Genomic DNA, 25,104 nt, shown 5'->3' with positions numbered 1-25,104 from the left:
GAGGATGCATCCCAGACTCAGAATGAAGTGTAGTAAAAGTACTAAGAGGATGCAATTTTTCAGTCTTTAACTTGAGACCATGGTTTCTATAAAAAAGTCATCTGAGCCACTTTTTTCCCTTCTTTTATAGGTTTTATTATGTATGTCTTCTCCAGAATAAACAAAGTACTGAGGATGTACTGTACTTAGTGGTCCAATGGAATAGCAGAGGGAAAATGAGAGACAGAAAACTTTAACTCTACATGTGATCTAATGATGAGTAGGAAAGTAGGTGTCAGAATTGTGGCTGCTTCTGACTCTGCCACCTCCTGGTACAGCCTTTGCAGACAGGTAAATTTTGCTTTATATTTATAGGGTTTTGTTTTGTTTTGTTTTTGAATCTTGAAGCTATAAATACTTGTATTTACTAGCCTTTTCCTTTGCAGTTTACAAAGCGTTTTCACATAGTTTTTACATATCTTTTCAGTGAGTTTTACTTAAAATAGGGGCTGATTTCTTGAGGAAGAGATTAATAGCAACTTAACACCAGCTAATGAGGTAAAGGTTTTACCTTAACACAGGGTTTTAGTGCCTAATCTCTGACTCCAGTTGGAGTTTACTCTGACAAAGCTTTATCTTTCTCACTGAAGTAATGACCCTAGGTTGTTCTGGTCTTTTCTTTAAATTCAAATGTTGCTTTCTTGGTTGACCAATCATAGATGTCCTCTCAAAGTGCAGTGTAATGATAGACAGTTGGTTCTGATTAGATAATAACTTCCACTTGAGAAACCTACCAGCCACACTTCTTGGAAGCCACACCTCTTGAGGGCAAGTGCCTCTTTTAAAGGCAGCACCTTCCCTTTTGCCGTTGTCATTGGTTAGAAGGGAGTTGTTTTTTTAAAAAAAAAATATTGCCTGAGCTTGGGACTTCACTCTTTCATTTCCAGTTCAGCCCTGGTATTTCAAGCTTGGCTTGTTCTGAGCAGAGGTTGGGCAACTTAATGTTACCAAAGGCATTGTGGTCTCGCTGCAGAAGCACAGGCAGGTAGCAGGTCTCATATTGAATACTAGCTTTCACAAATACCTACATAATTAATGTGTGGCCTTGGGCAAGTCACTTCATTCTGAGCCTCAGTTCCCATATGTGTAAAATGGAGGTGATAATATTTACATTTCAGGGGTTTTGTCAGAGTCAGAGATAATACACATAAAGTGCCTGGCACAGGGCTTTCCTGGTGGTGCAGTGGTTGAGAGTCCGCCTGCCGATGCAGGGGACGCGGGTTTGTGCCCCGGTGCGGGAGGATCCCACATGCCACGGAGAGGCTGGGCCCGTGAGCCATGGCCGCTGAGCCTGCGAGTCCGGAGCCTGTGCTCCGCAGCGGGAGAGGCCGCAGCAGTGAGGGGCCTGCGTACCGCAAAAAAAAAAAAAAAAAAAGTGCCTGGCACATTAAATTCTCAACTGGTAGCCATTGCTGTTACTGTGTTCTGATTTTGATGATTCGTTGAATGAATGAATAGATTCCCCATGAACCAGTCTTCAGTTGTAGCTTTTATTCTTGTCCCTTTGGGGAGAATCTGATGAAGGCTCTACATCCTCTCCTCGGGAAAATGTTTGCCTATAATTTCAGGAGATTTATAGATGCCCACATCGACCCCAAGTTAAGGGACCCTGAGCTATAGGCTCTACTGAGTACCTCTGTGCTATAGCTCCTGGGCTGAAAGTGGGCCATATGTGAGGAGACTTCTAGGGTACTTGTACCACTTTGTTTCTTGACCTGAGTGCTGGTTAGATGGGGTGTGTTTACTTTGTGAAAATTCATCAAGCTGGACTTACAAGTTTTACACTTTTCTCTACTGATTTTTTATACTAAAGTAAAAATCTTATTTAAACAAATATGCATTGGGGCTGGAAACTATTGTGCCAGCTGTTGTCAGAGACAGAGAGGGAAAGGACACAGACTTGCAAATCAGACACTACTTTTCTGTTACTAGCTATGTGACTTGCATGAATTCCCTAACCTCTCAAATCTATAGCTTCCCACATGTATAAAATAGAGCTAATACCTGACTCAGAGAACTGCAAAGATGAAATGAGATGCTGCATGTAGAAAGGCACGGCACAATCAACAAATGATTGCTTCCCATTCTCTTTGGAGGACTCAGGGAATGACTCTGAGCTGCTTTTACTGCTAATTTACACCCCTGATAGAGAGCAAGTTTTGTTTGTTTTTTATTTAATTTAGCTTATATTTTTACAATATTTGAAAAATATCTTGTATTCCATGACTATAATGTCCTGTCCTGCCTGACTCTTTGCCTTATACCCTCCACGGGTATAGTTCTTAACTGACAATCTCCTTAGCCCAGTCTTCTTTCCTCTATTTGCTGATAACATGATTTCTGTCCCTCAGACGTAGAGAACCATGCCTAGAAATTTGGAGAGTACTCATAAGTACCAAATCCTAGAATGTCATGCCATTTCTCCTAGCTTTGCATATAAGGCAAGGAGAATGTGAGTTAACCTGCATGATTTGAGAGGTGACAGTAGAAGCACGGCTGCAAGGGGGCCAGAGAAAAGCATGGCAATAGTGGCTAAAACTCCAATAGCAAGAATAGAATTAGACTACAGTGGTTCCCAACTCCGGCCACACATTAGAATTTTAACCTAGGGAGATTGAAAAAAAAACCAAACTGATAACTTCTGCTTCTGGCCATTAGGGGGTGACAGGGCCTAGATTTCTCTTCCTGCCTTATACAGCTAAAACGTCAGACATTGGACAACTGGCAGTGCGGGATAGTGATCCCTGGGAGAAGGAAATCAAATGAGGAGCACTGTGATTGCCCCAGCTTGCTTCCTGTAGAGAATCTTCAGGCTGCCATACAGGGAAGGGGCATCTAAACCAAGTCCAGCAATCTTGCTGAGTTGAGGAGACAGCATTCAGAGTTCAGGGAGGCCGGGTCAACTAGAATTCATGGGAGAGAGAGCTGAACAAAGAGAGAACTCCAGACATTTGCGGAGAGCTTTTTCAAGACATTGGCTGAGCACTGATGAGTATATGCTTGTGAGGAAACTACCTGAGAGCAGGAAAGACTGTCTGAAAGGATCAGGCAGAACAACCCTCCCAGCTCACACAGGATCAAGGATAATTGCTGTTCCCACCAGCCAGAATGGAGAGATCTCCTAATACATCACAGAAGTACATCCATCAGGAGTGAGGCCAAATTAGTCCTAGGCTAAAGGGTATTCTGGATCTGTCTAACAAAGCTTAAAAGTAAATCTTGAAAGAAATTCTTTTCCCTAAGAAACTTCATGTGCCGGGACAAAGCTCAAAATTACTTAAAGGAGTACAAAAATTCCAGTCCTCAATAACGTAAAATTCACAATGTCTGCCATAAAATTAAAAAGTATTAGGCATGCAAAGAAAGCAGGAAAATACAACCCACGTTGAAGAGAACAACCAGCAGAAACAGACCTCAGAAATAACACAGATAAAGTACTATACAAAGATGTTAAATATACTTCGTATGTACATTTGAAGGCAGAGGGAAGCATAAGCATGGTAAGGAGAGAAGGTATGGAATATATATATTCCAAAATGAAATTTGAGAAATGAAAAATATAATTACTGGGGTGAAAAATACACAGAAATTAGACACTATAGAAGATAAGCAACCTTGAAGACAATTCAATATAAGCTATACAAAATGAAACAGAGAGAAAAGAAGACTGAAAGAAAAAAAAATGAGCACAGCATTAGTGAGCTGTGAGACATCAAGTGGCCCATGTATAACTGGGATCCCAGAAGAAGAGATGAGAGTTGGAGAAAATATTTGAAGTAATAATGGTCAAAATTTTTTCCTAAATTTGATGAAAATTAGAAACTCAGAGATCCAAGAAGCTCAATAAGCCCAAGAACAAGAAAACTATACCAAGATATATCAATTACTTAAAATCAATGATAAAAGAAAATCTTAAATGGAGCCAGAGGAACAACATACCTTACATACAGAAGAAAAAACAATTTGATGACAGATTTGTTGGAAATAATGCAGACCAGAAGACAGTGGGATGACATCTTCTAAATACTTAGAGAAAAAAAAAATCTAGAATTTTACACCCAGAAAAAAAATACCTTTCAGGGCTTCCCTGGTGGCGCAGTGGTTGAGAGTCTGCCTGCCAATGCAGGGGACACAGGTTCGAGCCCTGGTCTGGGAAGATCCCACATGCCGCAGAGCAACTGGGCCCGTGAGCCACAACTACTGAGCCTGCGCATCTGGAAACTGTGCTCCGCAACAAGAGAGGCCGAGATAGTGAGAGGCCCGCACACCGCAATGAAGAGTGGCCCCCACCCGCCGCAACTAGAGAAAAGCCCTCGCACAGAAACAAAGACCCAACACGGCAAAAAATAAATAAATAAATAAATAAATAAATACCTTTCAAAAAATGAAGGTTAAAAAAAGGACTTTTTTCTGAAGTACAGAAGCTGGAAGAACTCATCACCAGTAGATCAGCACTATAAGAAATATTAAAAGAAGGCTTTCAGGGACTTCCTTGGTGGCACAGTGGTTAAGACTCAGCGCTCCCAATGCAGGGGGCCTGGGTTCAATCCATGGCCAGGGAACTAGATCCTACATGCCACAGTTAAGGAGCCCGCATGCTGCAACTAAGAAGACTGTGAGCTGCAACTAAGGAGCCTACCTGCTGCAACTAAGACTCGGTGCAACCAAATAAAAATGAATAAATATTAAAAAATAAAAAAATAAAATAAATAAAAGAAGGTTTTCAGGGAGAAGGAAATGATAGCAGATGGATCTGGGCCTATACAAAGGATGAAGAGCAACAGAAATGGTAAATATGTGTGAAAATATAAAACACTTTTCTTTAAAAATCTCTTTAAAAGAGGAAAAATAATAACAATGTATTGTGGGATTTATAATATATGTAGAATTAAATGTAGGACAACAATGACACAAAGGCCAGCAGAGGGATAAAGGAAGTATACTGTCATTATGTTCTTAAACTATACGTGAAGTGGTATAATATTATTTGAAATAGACCGTAATAAGTTAAAGGTATATACTATAAACCTTAAAACAATTACCAAAAGCAAAACAAAACAAAAAACCAAAGAGATATAGCTAATAAGACAATAAAGGAGGTAAAATGAAATCATCAAAACTACTCACTGCAAAAGAAGGCAGAAAAAGAGGTGAAGGGAACAAAGAACAGATGAGACAAATAGCAACATGGTAGATTTAACAATGTGATTTACACTGAAGGCTTTGGAACACATCACATCAGTTCCAACCTCCAGAGGAACTGGAGACTGAAGGAATTGAACTGAACCTCTGGGAGGGGCTGGAGACTAAAGGTCAGCCATTCAAGCACTGTGTGACAGAGCCCCATTCAAACTCAGGGGCCCAAAGGCTCAGATGAGCTTCTCTGGTTGGCAGTACTCTGAGTATTGTCACATTTTAACACCGGAAGAGTAACGTGTTGAGGATGATAGAAGCCTCACTTTTGGAACCTTCCCAGACTATGCCCTTGTGTATCTCTGCCTTTGCTTACAATTCTAGTGGGTCTGGTTCTAATGGTCTAATTGCTATAATAAAACTGCCGTCGTAAGTATAACACTTTACTGAGTTCTGCATGTCCTTCCAGCAAATTATTGAACCTAGGGGTGGTCCTGGGAACTCCTGAATTTGTAGTTAGCACCTGGGAAGTGAGGGTGACCCTGGGACTCTCAGAAGTTGCTTTTGATGTCTACAGTGAGGTCAGTCCTATGGGGAGTATGCCCTCAGTCTGGGCAGTATGCCCAAACTCCCTTATAACTATTCAGCAATAAAAAGGAACAAATGCATCTTTAATGATATTGTAAAAGCAGCCAGGCCCCTCCCCTGGGGAGGTACATACTGTATGGCTACATTTCACGTTAATAAAATCTAGAACAAATATACTAGAAAGCAGCTCAATGGTTGCCTGGGGATGAAGTGGGGTAGGTGGTAGGAGCATGGACCACAGAGGTGCATAAGGAGGAAATTTTGGGGAAAATGGGTATGTTCATGGGTTTCATATATATATCAGAATTTTCCAAACTATATACTTAAATGTATTTTATTTTGCATCAATAAAGTCGTGTAAATGTTTAAAAAACTGATGCCCAGGGTCCGTCTCATATTAATTAAGTGAGAATTTCAGTAGGTAGAGTACTCACACTAATATTTTTAAACTATTAGTGACCCTAATGTGAAGATAGGATGAAATGTTGCAACTGAAAGAGCATCGGTCAGACTTTGGGATAGGTAGATTAGGTCAAAGTATGGTCTTTCAGATTCACTTACCCTCTACCAACCAGCAGCACCCCACCCCTGTCTTCACCCTCAGGTTCCTTCTACCTCATGTTAGAACTTAACTGTGTTTCTGAGAAACAGAAGAGATAAATCATTATCAGGTATTTTGCTCTAGGGGAGGGCTTCTTAAGCAGGAATCCAACAGAGGGCTCCAGGATTGTCAGCAGACTCCCTAGAATTGTAAGCAAAATTTTGTGTATACATGAATTTTTCCATGGAGATGTTCCATAAATTTTAGCAGATTCTTAAAGAGGTCCAAAAGACTAAGAACCACTATTCTACTCACATAAGGAGAACTCTGGGTGCAGGGTAAATTGGGTGGATATTAAAAGGAAAAGAGGGGCTTCCCTGGTGGCGCAGTGGTTGAGAGACCGCCTGCCGGTTCGTGCCCCGGTCCGGGAAGATCCCACGTGCCGCGGAGCGGCTGGGCCCGTGAGCCATGGCCACTGGCCTGCGCGTCCGGAGCCTGTGCTCCGCGATGGGAGAGGCCACAACAGTGAGAGGCCCGTGTACCGCAAAAAAAAAAAAAAAAAAAAAAGGAAAAGAATGAACACCAAAGGGTTTGGAAAACTGAGTCAGAGACTAGCCTAATGCAGCCTGGAGTTGCCTGGTTGTCTCCTGAGAGGCAGCCATTCTTATGTAGGTCTGTGTGTCAGAATACAACTACTTGTATCTGCAGGGGCTCTGGTCCTTTTCCAGCTGGCTCACAAACTAACCAGCCTGCTCCAGAGGCTTGATTTGGGCCCTGCCTTTTCCATTTTAGCAGACAGGATTCCTGAAGCTGATGAGAGATCTGGTGGGCCCTCAGCCCCTCTGCTCTAATCATATCAATACCAGTGACTGGAGGAGGACACTTGGTACTTCCAGTCCTTCCCAAAGGAATGTCTGTACGTGTGAGCTACAGTGGGCTGTGGAGAAGAATTATTCTTTAAGGTTGCTCACTTCCCTGTCTTTCAACACTTTGAGCCATTTCATTGCCCTTGAGACTTGAAAAGCAAAGCACCTGGGGACTTCCCTGGTGGCGCAGTGGGTAAGACTCTGAGCTCCCAATGCAGGGAGCCCGGGTTCGATCCCTGGCCAGGGAACTAGATCCCACATGCATGCTGCAACTAAGAGTTCGCATGCCACAACTAAGGAGCCCACCTACCACAACTAAGACCTGGCTCAACCAAATAAATAAATATTAAAAAAAAAAAAAAAGCAAAGCGCTTGTCTCCCTACTGGGACAAGTGAAGCTATAGGCCTCCAGGACAGAAAGCTCTATTGCCCCCTTGAAATGGCAAAAGGAAAATTGCCTCTTGAGAAAATTAGCCCTACTGTGTGCTGAGCACTTTGTTAGGTACTTAAAAAAACTATTTTATTAACAGAAATCCTCTCTCAGTTTACAGATGAGATGTAGGAAACTAATAGTGACACACTATATAAGAAAGAATAGTAATAACCCCTAAAAATGTATCAAGCAGTTACAATGTGCCAGGCACTGCTTTAAGTGCTTCACATGCATTGACTCATATGATCCCCGCAACCCTGAAACATAAGTACTATTCTTTACCATTTTACAAGTAAAGAAACAGAGACACAGAGAGGGTAGATCACCTGCCCAAGGTCCACAGTTAGTTCAGGATCTGATGCCGATCAACTAACTGATGAATACAGTTAGTTCAGACCCAGGCTATCTTGACCTGAGAGCCCATGATCTAAATCACTACTCTGCACTGTACAAACAGAGGAAGCCCAGAATTGAGTAGAAATCATGGAGGTGCTGAGATGGACCACTGCTGGGAATGTATGTCAGGAAAAAAATGTTGGATGAATATAATGAGATCAAATTATGAAGGGTCTTTGAAGACAGGCAGAAAAATATGAACTTGTGATCAAAGCTGAAAAATTAATGCCTTTCTGTTCCACCTCACTGCACTGTAACATGCAGGGGTTCTTAATGTAGAATCCATGGATGGATCTTGGAGAATCTTGACCCCCCTGAAATTTTAGTGTATTTGTATCAATGTACACATTTCTGGGAAGAGGGTCTAGAGCTTTCATTGGGTTCTTAAAGAGGTCCATGTCTTCCAAAGATTCTTAGCAAAAGTTCTTAACCTTTAGAGGGTGAATACCAATGGTTATACCAAGTCCCGGTTCAGCCCTAGAGTTGGTGTAACCTTGGGCAAAACTCAGTGCCTATGTTTCTTCATCTGTAAAATAGGGATAATAATATCTACCTCTCTAGGTTAGCTGGGCAAATTAAATGATTTATTATCATTATAAATCATAATATATACAAGTCATACTATATGAAACTCATAACATTAAATGTATAAAAAACTCTAAAATGTCATAAAACAAATAAATGTGAGTTATAATGAAACATTTCATTTTAACATTTTTTCCCAACAATACAGTGAATTGGGTACCTGAGTAACCCTCCTGATGAAAAAAATTAAAATATTGCATAGAGGGGCTTTTTAAAAATTATTTTTTACGATGTTGCTGAGCTGCTGTGAAAGTAAGGAATATGCCAAGCCCCCAAATGAAGTGAAACCAGGAACTGTGGAGAGGGGAAAGTAAATGCCCAAATTGTCCTTAACCCTTACAGGATGCCTGTCAAGGCCTGGAGACCGTAATGTCCTCCTTTTGTGTGTGCAAAGGATATATGGGAGACAGGAGATAAATCCCAGGGCCCCTCCCAGATAGAACTCTAATAGGATATCCCAAAGGATTATAAGTACAATGCAAGAGCCAATGTCAAGTAAACCCTCACACTCAGAAAGGAGGAGATATGAAAATTTCCTATATCAACTCTGGCCCGGGGAAGAGGGGAAAACAAAATTCTCCTTTAAGAATTCATAATTTACAAGTCAGTTCCCTCATAAAATCTGAAGTCAAATCACATTACTTATATAATCCTAAAATCCTCAAACAGAGAATTTAAAGTGGTGTGGGCTGATGGCACCAGCACGTTATTGACAGCAATAAATGCACATTGTCTCTGAAGGAACTCAATTTCAACACAGGCCTCTCACAAATTTCTAGGCAATATGAGCAGCTCATGGTAAAAAAAAAAAAAAAAAAGTCACCAAACACACAAGGTAACAAGGCACCATAAGGGAGAACAAGTAGAACTGAGAGGTGGTGAAACAGACCTTCAAAGATATTGGAATTACCAGACACACAATATAAAATAAACTTGTTTAATGTATTTAAAGAAATAAAAGAGAAACTTGATACTATGTGGGAACTAGTACATTTGGAAAAAGAACCAAATACAATTTCTGAAAATACAAAAATATGTTAATTGGAATAGAAAACTCAGCAGATATTAGGTTAGAATTGCTGAGGTAACCATTACAAGAGCCTACAACCTCCAAACAAACAGAGGTGAGGAGTGGGGAGATCAATCCAAAAAAAAAAAATGTTTTAAAAAAAGAGAGAGAGGGAAAGTTCAACAAATATAATGCACATTACAAGATGAGAGAAATAAATAAAAATATATCAATCTCATTGGATGAGCTAAATTCTCCAGAGATAAAGGATGTCAGACCAAATAAAACAAAATCCAGCAATGTTCTGTTTACAAAAGACAGATCTAAAACGTAAGAACACAGAATGACAAAGTTTGAACAAAGAAATACTAGGCAAAAAATAAAAATAAAGAGGACAAAATAACTATAGTAAGGCAAAAAGCATCACTAGAGATAAAGAGGGTCACTACAAGTTGTTAAACTTCAATTCACCACAGAGAGAAGGCACATTTCTAAGGTGGTGTGCACTAATACCTTAGCCTCGAAATACTACAGAGAGAAATGGGCAAATCCACCATCCCACCGTGGAATATTTTAACACAAATTGTTAAATTTGTAACTAATTGATAGGTCAAGTAAACAAAAATTCAGTAAGGACATGGGAGATTTAAACTGTACAGTTAATAAGCTCTATATGTTCCAGTCATCTATTTGTCTATCCCTACTTCACTGTCTTATTTACTGTAGAATTAAATAAATCAACCCTTAACCTCATCCTTGTCACACAGCGAGTGCTCACTAGATGTTAGTGCAGCAGCAGCAGTAACTTACTATGTGACTTTGGTCGAGCCACTCAACCTGTGAGCCTCAGTTACCGCTTCTAAAAATGGTCATAATAATAAATTATTTTTCCAAGTTGCTTTGCAAACCAGAAGAGTATGTTTGTGAAGATATTTCATAAACTATGGGGAAAAACATAAATGAAGGATCATTGCTTTTACCAGTTAACTGGTATTACAAAGCACCAAGGGTCAAGGTAAATAACCGTCAGAGTGGTCACCTGGTGGAGCAGCAGCACTAAGGGTGTCCAGGGAGGGCACATTATGCCAGCCGTGGTGTGGACCCTTGGGCTATTGGAGCTGGGAAGAGAGCCCGCAGGTGAAGGCAGATCAGGAAAGCTAGAGGGGTGAAGGTTGCCCTCTGGTGGATGTGCCTGGAATACCTTGCTCAAACACAGACTTGCACTTTCTGGGTGTCCTTAGGTAAAGCACTCCCTAGTCGGCACCTCTACATCCCCTCAGTTCCACAGACTTGCTTCCTATATACGATGTACGGTAGGGTGGGGTAATTTGGAAGCAAAATTTTCATTGTGGCCTGTGCCTTACAGTGCCAAGAGCTCACCTCATCTCAGAGCCTTGCTAGGGTCAGTCTCTAAAGGTAAGTGATTGACCGTAGATCCCACAGTACGTCAGTAAAGAAGACGGCCTGGGCTCCCACCTCCTGATGACCAATCTCTTTTAGATCAGAGGATGGCAAGCGCAGCCTCTCTGACTATGGTTGGAACCTCCGGAAGCCAAAGGGGAGCAGATGACTCAGGATCCAGGGCCTTTATGGCACAAAGACTTATTCTCAGTTCTCACCTGAAGGCATTGAAACATTATCAAGGCTCTGGAACTAGTGGGTGCTTAATATTTGTTTGTAGAACAAACGTTGAAGGGAGGAAGTGGGAAAGGGTGTCCAAATTTGTAATAAAGTAGAAAGAGATGTTTGGGAGGAGCTGCTCAGAAGCCCCCTTCAGATGGCCTGGGGATCTCTGAAGGGAAGCTGGAGAGAGGCTGAACTGTTCCTGGGGGCTGGAACAAGAGTATGTCCCAAGGGTAATACACTGCTGGTGTCATGGCTGGATTTTCTGAAAACAGACAATGAGACAGAATTTGGGGTGCAAGGTGTTTATTGCGGAAAAACACCTATGAAGAAAAGGAGCAGGAATGAGGCTTAGGCAGAGAAAGAAGTTAAATTACAATGCAGGTTTGCAGATGACATGATATTATACACTGAGAATCCTAAAGACTCTACCAGAAAACTACTAGAGCTAACCAATGAATTTGGTAAAGTAGTACAAAATTAATGCACAGAAATCTCTTGCATTCCTATACACTAATGAAAAATCTGAAAGAGAAATGAAGGAAACACTCCCATTTACCACTGCAACAAAAAGAATAAAATACCTAGGAATAAACCTACCTAAGGAGACAGAAGACCTGTATGCAGAAAACTATAAGACACTGATGAAAGAAATTAGAGATGATACAAACAGATGGAGAGATATACCATGTTCTTGGACTGGAAGAATCAACATTGTGAAAATGACTATACTACCCAAAGCAATCTACAGATTCAATGCAATCCCTATCAAACTACCAATGGCATTTTTCACAGAACCAGAACAAAAAATTTAAGGATTTGTATGGAAACACAAAAGACCCCGAATAGCCAAAGCAATCTTGAGAAAGAAAAACGGAGCTGGAAGAATGAGACTCCCTGACTTCAGACTATACTACAAAGCTACAGTAATCAAGACAGTATGGTACTAGCACAAAAACAGAAATATAGATCAATGGAACAGGATAGAAAGTCCAGAGATAAACCCACGCACATATGGTCACCTTATTTTTGATAAAGGAGGCAAGAATATACAATGGAGAAAAGACAGCCTCTTCAATAAGTGGTGCTGGGAAAACTGGGCAGCTACACGTAAAAGAATGAAATTAGAACACTCCCTAACACCATACACAAAAATAAACTCAAAATGGATTAAAGACCTAAATGTAAGGCCAGACACTATCAAACTCTTAGAGGAAAACGTAGGCAGAACACTCTGTGACATAAATCACAGCAAGATCCTTTTTGACCCACGTCCTAGAGAAATGGAAATAAAAACAAAAATAAACAAATGGGACCTAATGAAACTTCAAAGCTTTTGCACAGCAAAGGCAACCATAAACAAGACCAAAAGACAACCCTCAGAATGGGAGAAAATATTTGCAAATGAAGCAACTGACAAAGGATTAATCTCCAAAATTTACAAGCAGCTCATGCAGCTCAATATCAAAAGAACAAACAACCCAATCCAAAAATGGGCAGAAGACCTAAATAGACATTTCTCTGATGAAGATATACAGATTGCCAACAAACACATGAAAGAACGCTCAGCATCACTAATCATTAGAGAAATGCAAATTAAAATTACAATGAGGTGTGGTGTCACCTAACATGAGTCAGAATGGCTATCATCAAAAAATCTACAAACAATAAATGCTGGAGAGGGTGTGGAGAAAAGGGAACCCTCTTGCACTGTTGGGGGGAATGTAAATTGATACAGCCACTATGGAGAACAGTATGGAGGTTCCTTAACAAACTAAAAACAGAACTACCATATGACCGAGCAATCCCACTACTGGGCATATACCCTGAGAAAACCATAATTCAAAGAGTCATGTACCACAATGTTCAATGCAGCTCTATTTACAATAGCCAGGTCATGGAAGCAACCTAAGTGTCCATCAACAGATGAATGGATAAAGAAGATGTGGCACATATATACAATGGAATATTACTCAGCCATAAAAAGAAACGAAATTGAGTTATTTGTGGGGAGGTGGATGGACCTAGAGACTGTCAAACAGAGTGAAGTAAGTCAGAAAGAGAAAAACAAATATCATATATTAACGCATATATGTGGAACCTAGAAAAATGGTACAGATGAACCAGTTTGCAGGGCAGAAATTGAGACACAGATGCAGAGAACAAACATATGGACACCAAGTGGGGAGAGCGGTGGGGGTGGTGGTGTGCTGAATTGGGCAATTGGGATTGACATGTATACACTGATGTGTATAAAATTGATGACTAATAAGGACCTGCTGTATAAAAAAATAAATAAAATTAAATTTTAAAAAAATTCATTCATGAAACAAATGTATTGAGCACCCACTGGGCACCAGGCACTGTTTCAGGCACTTGGGATATATCAGTGAACCAAACAGAGATCCTTGCCTTCATTGAACTTACATTCTAGTTGGGGGCGGGGAGATATTTATGAGCACAAACAAGTAAATTAGTATGTTACAATGTGATAAGTTGAAACAAAGAAGAAGCAAAGAAAAAGTAGAACAGAGTAAAAAGGATTGGGAATGCTGCAGAAAGGGGCTGGCTGACTTAATAAACAAGGTCAGGGTTGGTCTCACTGGGTGAGATATTAACCAAGTCCTAAGGAAGTAAAAGAGGTATCAAAGCGGAGAACTAGAGGAAGGGCATTCCAGGTGGAGGGTCAAAGGCCGTAAGGTGGACATAGTCGGGCGTGTTCAAGGAACAGGCCAGGAGGCGAAAGGTACCTGGGGTAAAGTGGGTGAGAGGGAGGATAGTAGGAGATCGGGTCAGAGAGCTAGCAGGGCCGGGTCATGTAAAGCCTTGCAAGCCAGTGAAGACTTTAGCTTTCCCTCAAGCGAAACGAGGAGCCTTTTCTGGGATTTGAGCAGAGAAGTGACATGATTGACTTTATATATATATATATATATATATATATTTTTTTTTTTTTTTTTTTTTGCGGTACGCGGGCCTCTCACTGTTGTGGCCTCTCCCGTTGCGGAGCACAGGCTCCGGACACGCAGGTTCAGTGTTCATGTAGCCAACTGGAATCCACCCAAGGAACAGCTTTGGGGAACCACTGATCTGATCCACTTTCCTCCTTTTAACAGATCAGAATCTGAGGGTGGAGAGAGAAAGTGACTTGCTCCAGACCAAAAGTGAGTTCATGTCCAAGTCAGGACCATAACTTTGGTCTCCTGACTCCTTATGGGAACTTCTGCTGCTCTTCCAGGCCAGCTTTACCACAAACCTGGAAATATCTGGTCAGCATACCTGAGAAATTAGTGTGGAGATGGGTCGGAATGGTGGGCAAACCAAGGCTGCACATGTTCAATGCTACAGGCACTGTGATGAAGGTGACCTAGTTGGGGAGAGAATGATGTGTTTCCTTCTGGTTGATCTTGGTTGTAAGTGACTTAAAAATCAACCCAACAGGGTTAAGCCAAAAAGAAATGTACTGGCTTACCCAGTGTCAAGACCACGTGTAGGTTTGCTTCACACGTGATGAGATATGGAGGCTCCACTCATCCAGGTTGGTTTTCACTGTCTGTTCTCTGCTGACTCTGTCCTCAGGCAGGCTGTCCTCTCAGGGCTCTGTCTTCCCAGGTTCTTGCACAGCAGAGAACAGAGGGAAGCTTTGTCTCAGTCGTCTCAGCAAAAGTCTCATCGGCTGTAATCAAGTTACATGTCCAGCTTTAAATGACGTACTGTAGCCAGAGAAATGTGATAGGCTTTTTGACCCACACTTAGGTCAAGTGCCCCACTGAGTCATGTTACCCCACTCTGGGAGCACAGGGACTGAGAGTGGGAGAAAAGTGGCCAAGATCAGGGTAAGAGTGCCAGGAGAAAGATGAGTAATTGCTGAAAGGTCAAAACTGCAGATGTTTCCAGTCCTAGGAACGATGGGGAACCTGACAACGGCCCTGGAGAAGGTGGTGGTTATAATCCAGTGGTGATATTAAGGTGTTGGTTATAATGCTATGGTGGTGTGAGAGATGGTGGTTATAATGCCCACCTCTTGGGGTGTCCGCCCAGTCCTCAACCTCCACTTTCTCTGGGAATTGCCCTCTTCACATATAAAAGGGTAGGTCCTCACCTTCGGGTATGTTCAGTGTGACACAACACCTCCGTGGCCATAGCTCAGTGCTACATTTACAAGTGACCAGAGAGGCTCCCACCCATAAAGGGCCCTTGATATAAAAAGTACCCCAAAAGGGCCTCCCTGGTGGCGCAGTGGTTGAGAGTCCGCCTGCTGATGCAGGGGATACGGGTTCGTGCCCCGGTCTGGGAGGATCCCATATGCCGCGGAGCGGCTGGGCCCGTGAGCCATGGCCGCTGGGCCTGCGCATCCGGAGCCTGTGCTCCGCAACGGGAGAGGCCACAACAGTGAGAGGCCCGCGTACCGCAAAAAGAAAAAAAAAAAAAAAAAAAAAAAAAAAAAAAAAAAAGTACCCCAAAAGTCATTTATTAAGGACCACATGGGCATCTGCCACTCAGGACACAGTGCTCAGCGCTGCACAGTGTAAACTCAAACCCTCAGCATCTACTCAGCCCTAACACCATTCGGCCCCAGGGAAACAGACGCTTCTCCACACCTCTTACCTCGTCCTCCAAACAAAAGACGATTGCATCGCTCTGCCGGAAGGTTTGCACTGCTGCTGAAATTGCAGACAGCCACTGTTTGGAGTGTGGGGAGACTGGGGAAAGCCCTTAGGTAAGAGAAAATGCAGATTAATTAACTGGTCAAATCTTTCCTCTCAGAGAGCATTAATGCGTAGATTCGTTCGTAAGGGAGTATTGTTTCCCAGAAAGTGCTAGCATCCATTTTCTTGCTTCACTTCGTGCTCCAGTGGGTAGCATGGTATTTGCAATAGTAGCGTATGATGGCTGAGGAACATTCTGCAGCATTAAACAATGCATTTTACACTTAAATTTGTAAATGAAGGCGAAGCATAATATGGAAGAAGTATTCTTGCCAATTCTTTACTGTTATGAATCTAGACATTGCTTAATGAGATGGTAAAAGTCGTGATATAAGATATAGGGATTTATATGATGTCATTAAGATACATTGTAATATGTTCTGTGCTGATGATAATTTATCATATACACACCATTTAAATATTTGAACATGTTATGTACCATTTATAATTCATCTCTAAATTTAAGTATTAAGTATTGAAAATTTATTTTCAATTCTAACTTCTACTACCTCAGCAGAACAAAGTTTCCTCAAATTGAAATTTTAAAAAACTGAAAAAATAAAATAACAGACTAAGTAAAAGTGGTCTAATTAGACATTACTATCAGCAGAATACAAATTATGTGAAAATTTAGTTATAGCAACACAATTGGTAATTTTGCTGAAATCAAAGCAAGAAAAATAGGTTTTATGGAATGAAGATATAATAATTTATTAATTATTCACATCTTTGTTTTTTCGCTCATCTAACATTGCTGACCCTCATCTAACAAAACATCTATGTGTGCTCAATGATAGTTAAATTCAATCATCTTTGGTACTTTGATGACTTTCTCTGTATAAAAAAATCAAAACATATTTTTCAGTGTGTCATTATGAAAGTGTATTTGTCAAGGTAGGAGGATAGATTTCTTGCCATTGCTTTTCTATGAGAAGCCCCTGATTCCCTTCCACGTGTTCCTCTACTTTGCTTAGTGTAGACTGGATGCTTTTTGTTCCTTGTGCTCTATCTAAAGGCCACTTAGTGAAGACAGTGGTGGAAGGTAGAATGCTGGAGATGTTGTTGATAAAGACGGGATGATGCAAGTGTAGGTGATAAGGCCTGGAGCACAATGCAGTTGGGGCTGACCTCCTTCCAATCCTTGCTTGGGTCCAGAAGACTTGGAAGTCCTGCCCAGCCAACAGAAAAGCAAGGCAGGAAGGCCAGCGGGCAGGGAGAGCAGACTTGCTTGAGCCCCGCCTGAGGGGTAGAATCGAGGCAGGCAGTGCTGCTCAGTGGGTAAGAGCCGGCTCTGGAGTCCCAGCTCTACCATCTGCAAGCTGTGTGACCCTAGGTGAGTTACTTTGCCTCTCTCTGCCTCTGTTTACTCACCACTTCACATGGGGTTTTGTGAGGAGTAAGAGAGGTACTGAGAGTCAAGCACTTAGCAGAGCGCCTAGCACAGAGTAAGCGCTCAGTAAATGCAGCTGGTTTTGTTCTAACTCTAGGTTATAAGCTCCTGAGAGCAGAAATCCTATCTGTTTTATTTCCGTTGTTCGTTAGCATCTTGTATGTGTTCCGGGGGAAAAATGTTTAATGACCCCCTCCTCCCCTCTTCGGCCGCCCCCGCGGCGAGTACCCGGCAGCAGGCGGCGCCGGCTCTGCCCAGAAGCCACACCCCTCGGAGGGAGAGGGCGCGGGAGCCAGGCTATTGTTGTGGCCGAGATTCCTTCCGAAACGGAAAGCCCGGAATTAGGGGATAGCGGCTCTAATCGGTACGGGGCTCACCCACGGCCGGCGTAGGGGGTCTCCTCCTGTGGTGCCGGGGCGTTACAGACCCCAGTCTGAGCCCCTCCCTCTCTCTGAACTCTCCACCTCCCACTGAACCCCCGTCCCCTGCCCTGAGGCCCCACCTCTCCTCTAAGCCCCCTTCTCTCACTGAGCCTGCCTTTGCTCGGTGTCCCCATCGCCTCCCTGCGCCCATCTCCTCACAGAAACCCCTCTCTTCCCTGTACCCCCTCTTCTCTCTAAGTCCTCTTGAGCACCGGCCCCCCTTCCCTCTCAGCAGCCGCCTTCCCTAGCCTCTTGCCCTCACTGAGACCCTGGCTCCTGCCGTCCCCTTAGCCTATTGCTCTCACCATCCCTCCCTCAACGCCCCCCCCCAACCCTGCCCTCTACAGCCTCCCCGCCCTCCCATCCCACCCCCATCAGAAATCCCCTCCAGACCCAGATCTGATACCCCCTCCTCTTTGAAAGCTTCCCACCGCAGCCCGGGCAGAACAGATGCCCCCCCAAGTGCCCCTGCTTTTTTCAACTTTGCTAACAGCAGCGCTGCTCACACTTGAGCTGTGATCAGTCCTTCACACTTCTGTTCCCCCGACCCCTGCAGCAGGGTGAGCTCCCTGAGAGCAAAAGCCAGGTCTGACCCATCTGCTGCACAGGGCAGTGTTCAAAACGACTTGGTGATGTGGCTGACAGTGAGACTGTGGGATGAGAAAAAAAGACTTAGGCCGTTGGGGTCGGGGAAGGCGCTGGAGGGCGAGACCTGAGAAGCCAAGACTGAAATTTACAAGCACCTGAGGCACCAGGTGCTTTCTCAGGCACCACTTCTTTGCGCCACACAAAAGCTGGTCTTACTCCCATTTTACACAGAAGGAAACTCAGAGAGGTTAAGTTCTTGCCTGAGGCCTCAGAGCCAGTGACTGACAGACCAGGATTAGAATCAGAGGCACCGAGGTGTGCTTGCCTGTGGTGAGGGGGCAGTATCTGGCTGGTGAGGGAAGTGACACATTTCTCCTCTGCGACAGTGTGGATCTGGGGCCTGAGGCTGGAGCTGAAGGTTCTCCTGACCTGTCCTCATCACTCCTGACACTGACCAGAGATGTGTCCCCACCCTCCCACCACCCTCTCCTGGAAGGAGCCAGTTCTGACTCAGCCATTCCCATCTACGCTCATCCTCAAGGTGATCCGGGAATGAGCTCGGAAATAGGAAGGAAACATCCCTCAGATTTGGCCTCCCCCCTCAACAAAGGTCCTGGCTCTAGGGCCAGAAGGAGTCACTTTAAGGCTCTCCCTGGGGACCCATGACCAGAAAGACAGATGATCCAGTTCAAGTGTGACCAAGAGACAGGCAGGGCAGGCAGCTGGATCTCCCACGATCTCCCCCACCTCCCACCTCTTTCAGGGCTGACTCCTTCAGGGCTCGCTCAGCCGAAAGCCAATCCAGTCAAACCTCGCCCCCATGACTCTGCTCTCCAGGATGGTAGTATGTGTCTATTGACATCCTGGGATAGGGTACCATCACCCCTCAGACTGGGAGCTCCTGAAAGCAGGGCTCTTTGACCAGTCCCCACCCCCAGACTCCTGAGGGCAGGGCTGTGTCTGGCCCTTCTGACTGGGGACTCCCAGGGCTGGGGCTGTGTCTCCCTACTCTGAGCACTCCTGAGGGGAGGTGGGCTCACTTTTAGTCACCCTCATCAGACTGGGGGCTACCCCAGGGCAGCACCTGCATTGTACTCTGAATCCCCCTCTTTCTGTAGCCCAGTATCTGTCCGGAGCTGAGAAGGAGGCCCCTGCCTGCCCTGCCACCCAACCCGGATGCTCCTTTAAGACCAAAGGGATGGGGGTTGTATAAGAGTCAGACACAACAGCCCCATCCTCCCCCTCCTTCACAGGCCAGGTTTCCTGCCATTGACAGCATCCCAGCTGGGCCCTGCCCGGCCTCATGCTTAACCCCTTCATGACCAGATCTCAGGGCTACTGGCCTGCACCTGCAAACTTCATCTATAAAATTAGGAAAATAATTGGGTTGTTTTGAGGATTAAATGTGTTAATCATTGTGTGAAGTACTCAGAACAGTGCCCTAGGATATAAGTCTCTCAATAAAAATTAGCCGTTCTTCCTAATTGTGTGAGCTTGGGTTAGTCATTTCACATATCTGAGCCTCAGTCTCTTAAGCAGTCAAATGGAGAAAATAACAAACCTACTTCCGAAACATAGTCCTGGGGATGAACTGTGATAATGTATATGGGAGCATTTTGTAGAGTGCTGTAACAACACAATATGGAACTATCTATCATGAACAAAAAAAAATACTCCCTCTAACTAAGTAATAAAAATCTCTTACCAGGAGATGGGGCTTTTGGTTTTCAGACTTATTACCTCACTTGACAGGCAGAAGGTACAGTGGAAAGAGTGGATTTGGGTTGGAAATAAGTACCCCCCTTTAATCCTGTTTCCTTACCCATAAAGTGGGGTGGTCACTCCTGCTGGGTCCTCTGTTTAGGGTCCTTGGGAGGGACAAAGGAGATCAGAGAGCACAGGTGTGAATGTGCTTTGCAAACATTAAAAAGTGCTAGAAGGGAGGGAAAGGGATTTGTGAAAAGTGGCCATGGGGTGGTGGTGCAGGAACCTCTTGGCAAGGACATTGGTCTTTGAGCTCTGGGTACTGCAGAGTTTACCCACTGGGGAGAGAAGAGGGGCTCTCTTGGAACCAGCATTGTGGAGCCTGGGCTCCCCCTTGAGACATGAGGTGTCAAATAAGAAGCTGTGCTAGCTCTAGAATTTCCCAATGGGGGCAGAGAAGGAAGGAGGTCCTTTACCCAGGCTTGGCCCCAGAATCATCCCTTCATCAACCTCTTCCCAGACAATCCCATTTGCCATCAGAGGACCTTGAGCAGAGGCAGCTCCAATGGGCTCCCTTGTGACCTTCATGCCAAGACTTGCTGGGAGGGGCTCACCCAGCACATCTGCAGCACCACTGCCCCCGCCTTTAGGTTGCAGATTCCTGGCCTCACCCCTCGGGAGAGCAAGCTTGACACCATCCACACACCTGGACCAGGACAGGTCTCAACCTGCTACAGAGGGGAAAAGCTGGTTAACTAGAACCCTGCGCCTTCTCATCTGAATGAGGAGGATCTGCCAAGGCCCAGCAGAGGGGGCTGACCCCACGTGAATCGCATGTCCCCACCCCAGGCCTCTGGAGGAAGCTTGGGAATCAGGAGACCTTGTCTGGGGTGCTGGCTGTGCCCGAGGCTCACTGTGCCTCTGTGCAAATCACTTAACCTGTCAGGGACCGTTTGACCATCTGTAAAGTAAAGGAGCTGGATGTGGTCCAAAGGTCCTCTCCAGCACTGAGACTGTGACCAGGAAGGAGTTAACAGAGGCCAGGCTCCAGGTCAGGAAGGCAAGGGTTAACCTGGGGGGGTGGAGGCTCTCTTGGCTTTTCCTGTGTAGCGTGAGGTTTGGCTGCCACCAAAGTTACTTCCAGTCCCTGCTGTCCCTCCTGCCTTCAGTCTGGACCTGCCTGGGGACCCTGGCATTCAGCCTCACCATGCAGAGGTGAGTGCATCCTGAGCCCAGGGCTGGGGTGGGAGGGCACCCAGGGACCCAAGGGCAAGGAGGCTGGCACCAAGCCAGTGAGCACAGTCCCCTAGCCTGCATCTGCATCCAAAGCCAAATGCTTGGGCAAAGTTCGGACCACTAACCCCAGTACTGGGAGAGGGTGGGCAAAGGGATGGCGGGCACAAAGATGTCTGCCAGGCTTCTAGGGTGGAATGTCTGTGGTTGGGCACCAAGGCAGCCCAGAAGGCAGGGAAGAGGCAGTAGACAGCAAACTATTTTCGTCCCTGTGTTTAGGAACTTTTTATAGCCGCCTGCACAGCGCTCGGAAGAGAAGGAGGGGACGGGAGGATACCCTTGAAGTCAGACAAGCACAGTGCCCTCCTGGGACCTTGGAATCTGACCTATTGCCAAGTTTAGTCCTTGGGAGGCAGGAAGGAGGGCACTGCTAGGCTTTCCTTGCTGCCTGGTTTCCCAGTCACCAACTACCTATGGACTGACTTGCTAGACCCTAGATGGGTGTATGTAAGTGTGTGGGGGGGGGGAGTGGGTGGGTGTTGGTGTGTGTGTGTGTGTGTGTGTATACACACAGGCTTGCCCTGGTGTGGGTAGGGTTGGCAGAGTCTCTGCCCCAAGGCCCCTTACCAGGGCTCCCCTCCCCCCATCCCTGGCAAGTTCTGTTCCTTTGTTGCCTGCAGACCCGAGGTCTCCTCAGCCCCCAGAACTGATGTGTCCCTCTCAGCTGAATGGAGGATGGGGGGAGCAGGGAAACGGGGATGGGGTAGAGTGTACTGAGCCGTGTGGGTAGCCCATTCTGTTACTGCCAAGGGAACTGTCAGCTCTTGATTTACAACCCCTCCGGCCCCCCTTCCCCAGCAGAAGGGAGCTGGATGAGAAGGGTCACGGGTTTTAGGATGAGGGACCCTGAGGGCAGATTTCTGGGAACGCAGGTTATTGGGAAGAATTAGTGGAAGGAAATTTTTAGTGAGATAAGGGGCCAATCTCTAGCAGAAAGTGCTTGGTTTTATAGCAGCAGGAATAGAAGCAAAACATAGAGGAAAGTTTTGACAGGCAAGTGAGATACTCATTTTGAACAAGTTCTGGACTGCAAAGCAAGAGATCTGGGTTCCAGTCCTGGGCCCAAACTCTCAGTAAGACCTGAACAAGCCTCCTCCTCTCAGGGCCAGTTTTCTCTTCTATGAAATGGAAATGCAGAGGTAAACAAGGTGATGTATACACTTGGGCATTGTGGAATTCCCTTCGCAGGGGCACAGAGCAGGTGGCAGGTAGCTGGCTGAAGTGACCTGGTGACCATCTCCCTCTCTTTCCCTGATGGCCCTGCTGGGCCTGGGCAGGGCAGTTGGCTGCAATTACTGGAGGCTCCTACCCTGTGGTTATATCCCTGACCTCTGTGTTTGGGGGCGGGATGGGTGGGTCCTGCTGGAGCCAGCATGTGGCTGGGAAGCCTCCTTGTCTTGGACTCAAAGTTGCTAGGTTGGGAAGAGGTATTTTTTCCGGTTGAGGCTACTTTCGGGAATTGGGCAGGGACCAGCCCCATTTCCTTTTCCAAGTGTCCTGCTTGCTGATGCTTGCTTGGCATGGCCCTGTGGCCAGAATGGGGCACCCTCAAAGGGGCATATGTTTCTGGGTGGCCAGGGAGCCCCTGCCCATTGTCTCTGAGGGACGGGCGTGGGAGGGATACCTGAGCCTCTGACCCCTGGGCATGGCACCTGGCTGACTTGGATGGGGGAGGGGTGGCTGACTGAGCCTATTCCCAGGAATGCCTGCAGGAGACGGGCAGGGACATTTCCTACTCTCCCCCTGACCATTCCTCTTTCTCCACAGGTCCCAGGAGGCCCCAGCCAATTGCTCTCAGCTCCTCAACTATCTGCCTACCTCCAGTGGCTTATGGGGCACTGTCCTGCCCAGTTCTGCTAAGATGCTCCTGGCCTCTCCCTCCACCCCATCCAGGGGACGGACCCCCAGCGCTGTGGAGAGGCTGGAGGCCGACAAAGCCAAGTACGTCAAGACGCACCAGGTGATAGCGCGACGCCAGGAGCCAGCTCTGCGTGGGGGTCCCGGGCCGCTCACCCCGCACCCCTGCAACGAGCTGGGGCCCCCTCCATCGCCCAGGACGCCCAGACCTGCCCGCCGGGGCAGTGGCAGGCGGCTGCCAAGGCCTGATTCCCTCATCTTCTACCGCCAGAAGCGGGACTGCAAGGCTTCAGTGAACAAAGAGAACGCCAAGGGCCAGGGGCTCGTGCGTCGCCTCTTCCTGGGCGCCCCCCGAGACGTCGCTTCAAGCAGCCCAGGCTCAACGGAGCGACCCGCGGCTCCTGGGGGTTGGGCCGCGCCCCAAGATGCCCCAGAAGCAGCGGGAAAGCGGGCATTGTGCCCCACGTGCTCGCTGCCCCTGTCGGAGAAGGAGCGCTTCTTCAACTACTGCGGTCTGGAGCGCGCGCTGGTGGAGGTGCTGGGCGCCGAGCGCTTCTCTCCGCAGAGCTGGGGCACCGACACCAGCCCCCAGCCCGGAACGTCGCCGCCGCCCGGCTCTGGGGACGCCAGCGACTGGACGTCCAGCGACGGCGGCGCAGAACACCGGGAGCGTGCGGAGTGCGGTGGCTCGGAAGCGGCGGGCTCGGCGCGGGACGGGCGCCCCCAGGTGTCGGTGGTGGAGCGCAACGCGCGCGTCATCCAGTGGTTGTACGGCTGCCAGCGCGCCCGCGGCCCGCCGCGCGAGTCCGAGGTGTGACTGCCGCCGCTCGTGAGCAGGCTCTGGTGGAGTCCGGGGTCCGGGGAAGGGCAAGGGGTGAGCGCGGGGCTGGACCCAGGCACGGGCGGGGACACCCTGCCTCTCACGCGCCGGGTGCTTTTGGGCAAACCCTTCCCTTTGGATCTCGGTTTCCCCTCATGAACCTTGGGAGGATGGAACAAAAAGATCCTGAAGGCCCTTCCCAGCGCAGGCGGCGGACGGGGAGGGGGCGGCCTCGTGGCCCCTGTGGAGGCCGGGAGGCTAGTGAAGACTGGGCGAGTGAGGACTGGGATGGGAGATCAGAGAACCTGCTGAATAAAGTCAAAAAGTTATTTAAAGGAGTCGAGAGGCTGGATTACAGAGCAGACGCGCGAGGGTTTTTGGAGTGTGGGTTCCAGGCAGACTGTGCCTCTCGGGACCGCAGACACACCTCTCGGTGATCAAAGTATATTTGAAATGGTCACAAAGCGCTTGGCAAAGTTCCTGGCATATAGAAAGTGCTCAATAAACGAAGCCGCTATGACCACTACCGAATTAGCACTAACACTATTATGATCGTCTCCGCCACCGACCCCCCAGGAGGGTCCAAATTAGAGCTGGGAGCCGGGAATCGCGCGTTTGTGGAGTTTTGGGGAGGGGTCTGCTCCAGAAATCTGGGGTTCACCAGCCCCTGAAGGCTCCCATTCCTGGAGCTTTGCTACCCATTTTGGTTACTAGATATGAAGGGCTGAGATGTGGAGGATCCAGAATCGAGGACAATAAAGGACTCTTCAAACCAGGACTTTGCCAACCCGCAGCCTCACATCTTGTCACCGTCTTCCTTTCCCTCAAAGACAAACAAGGTCACCTGTTTTCCTCACATGTTCACACCTGTAAGTCTTTGTTCAAGGCCTCCTCCCTTTTCCTGGGTTACCTTCCCCTTTCTCTCCACTCATCCTTCTAAGATTTCATATACGCATTCTCTCTCAGGAACTCCTGAATTTCCCAGCCGGGGTCATCTCCTCTGAGCTCCCAGCTACAGCCTTATTTTTGTGCCTCACCTTATCACCTTGTGTGGGACCCGCTGGTAGTCTGGGTTCTCTTGTTAGTCACTGACCTTCCCCTAGTACAGGGA

General features: G+C 46.3%; 1 protein-coding gene across 2 annotated transcripts; it reads left to right on the top strand.

Moving 5' to 3' along the window:
* Window positions 1-210: 210 nt before the first annotated feature.
* Window positions 211-24,640, top strand: FAM110D (family with sequence similarity 110 member D). 2 transcript variants are annotated; one of them, XM_081223826.1, is made up of 2 exons: window positions 211-330; window positions 23,084-24,640. In XM_081223826.1, the coding sequence occupies exon 2, from the start codon at window positions 23,178-23,180 to the stop codon at window positions 23,988-23,990; it is 813 nt and encodes a 270-aa protein (XP_081079952.1). In that variant the 5' UTR covers window positions 211-330; window positions 23,084-23,177; the 3' UTR covers window positions 23,991-24,640. The 2 variants fall into 2 exon arrangements, with proteins under 2 accessions (XP_081079952.1, XP_081079951.1); XM_081223825.1 differs by lacking the exon at window positions 211-330 and adding an exon at window positions 21,193-21,238.
* Window positions 24,641-25,104: the final 464 nt, after the last annotated feature.

The sequence above is a fragment of the Mesoplodon bidens genome, assembly GCF_964165515.1.
Source record: "Mesoplodon bidens genome assembly, chromosome: 2".
In the NCBI taxonomy this organism is placed as follows: Eukaryota; Metazoa; Chordata; class Mammalia; order Artiodactyla; family Ziphiidae; genus Mesoplodon; species Mesoplodon bidens.
The sequence above is the reverse complement of the archived record's forward strand: the minus strand, read 5'-3'. Positions and strand labels throughout refer to the sequence as shown.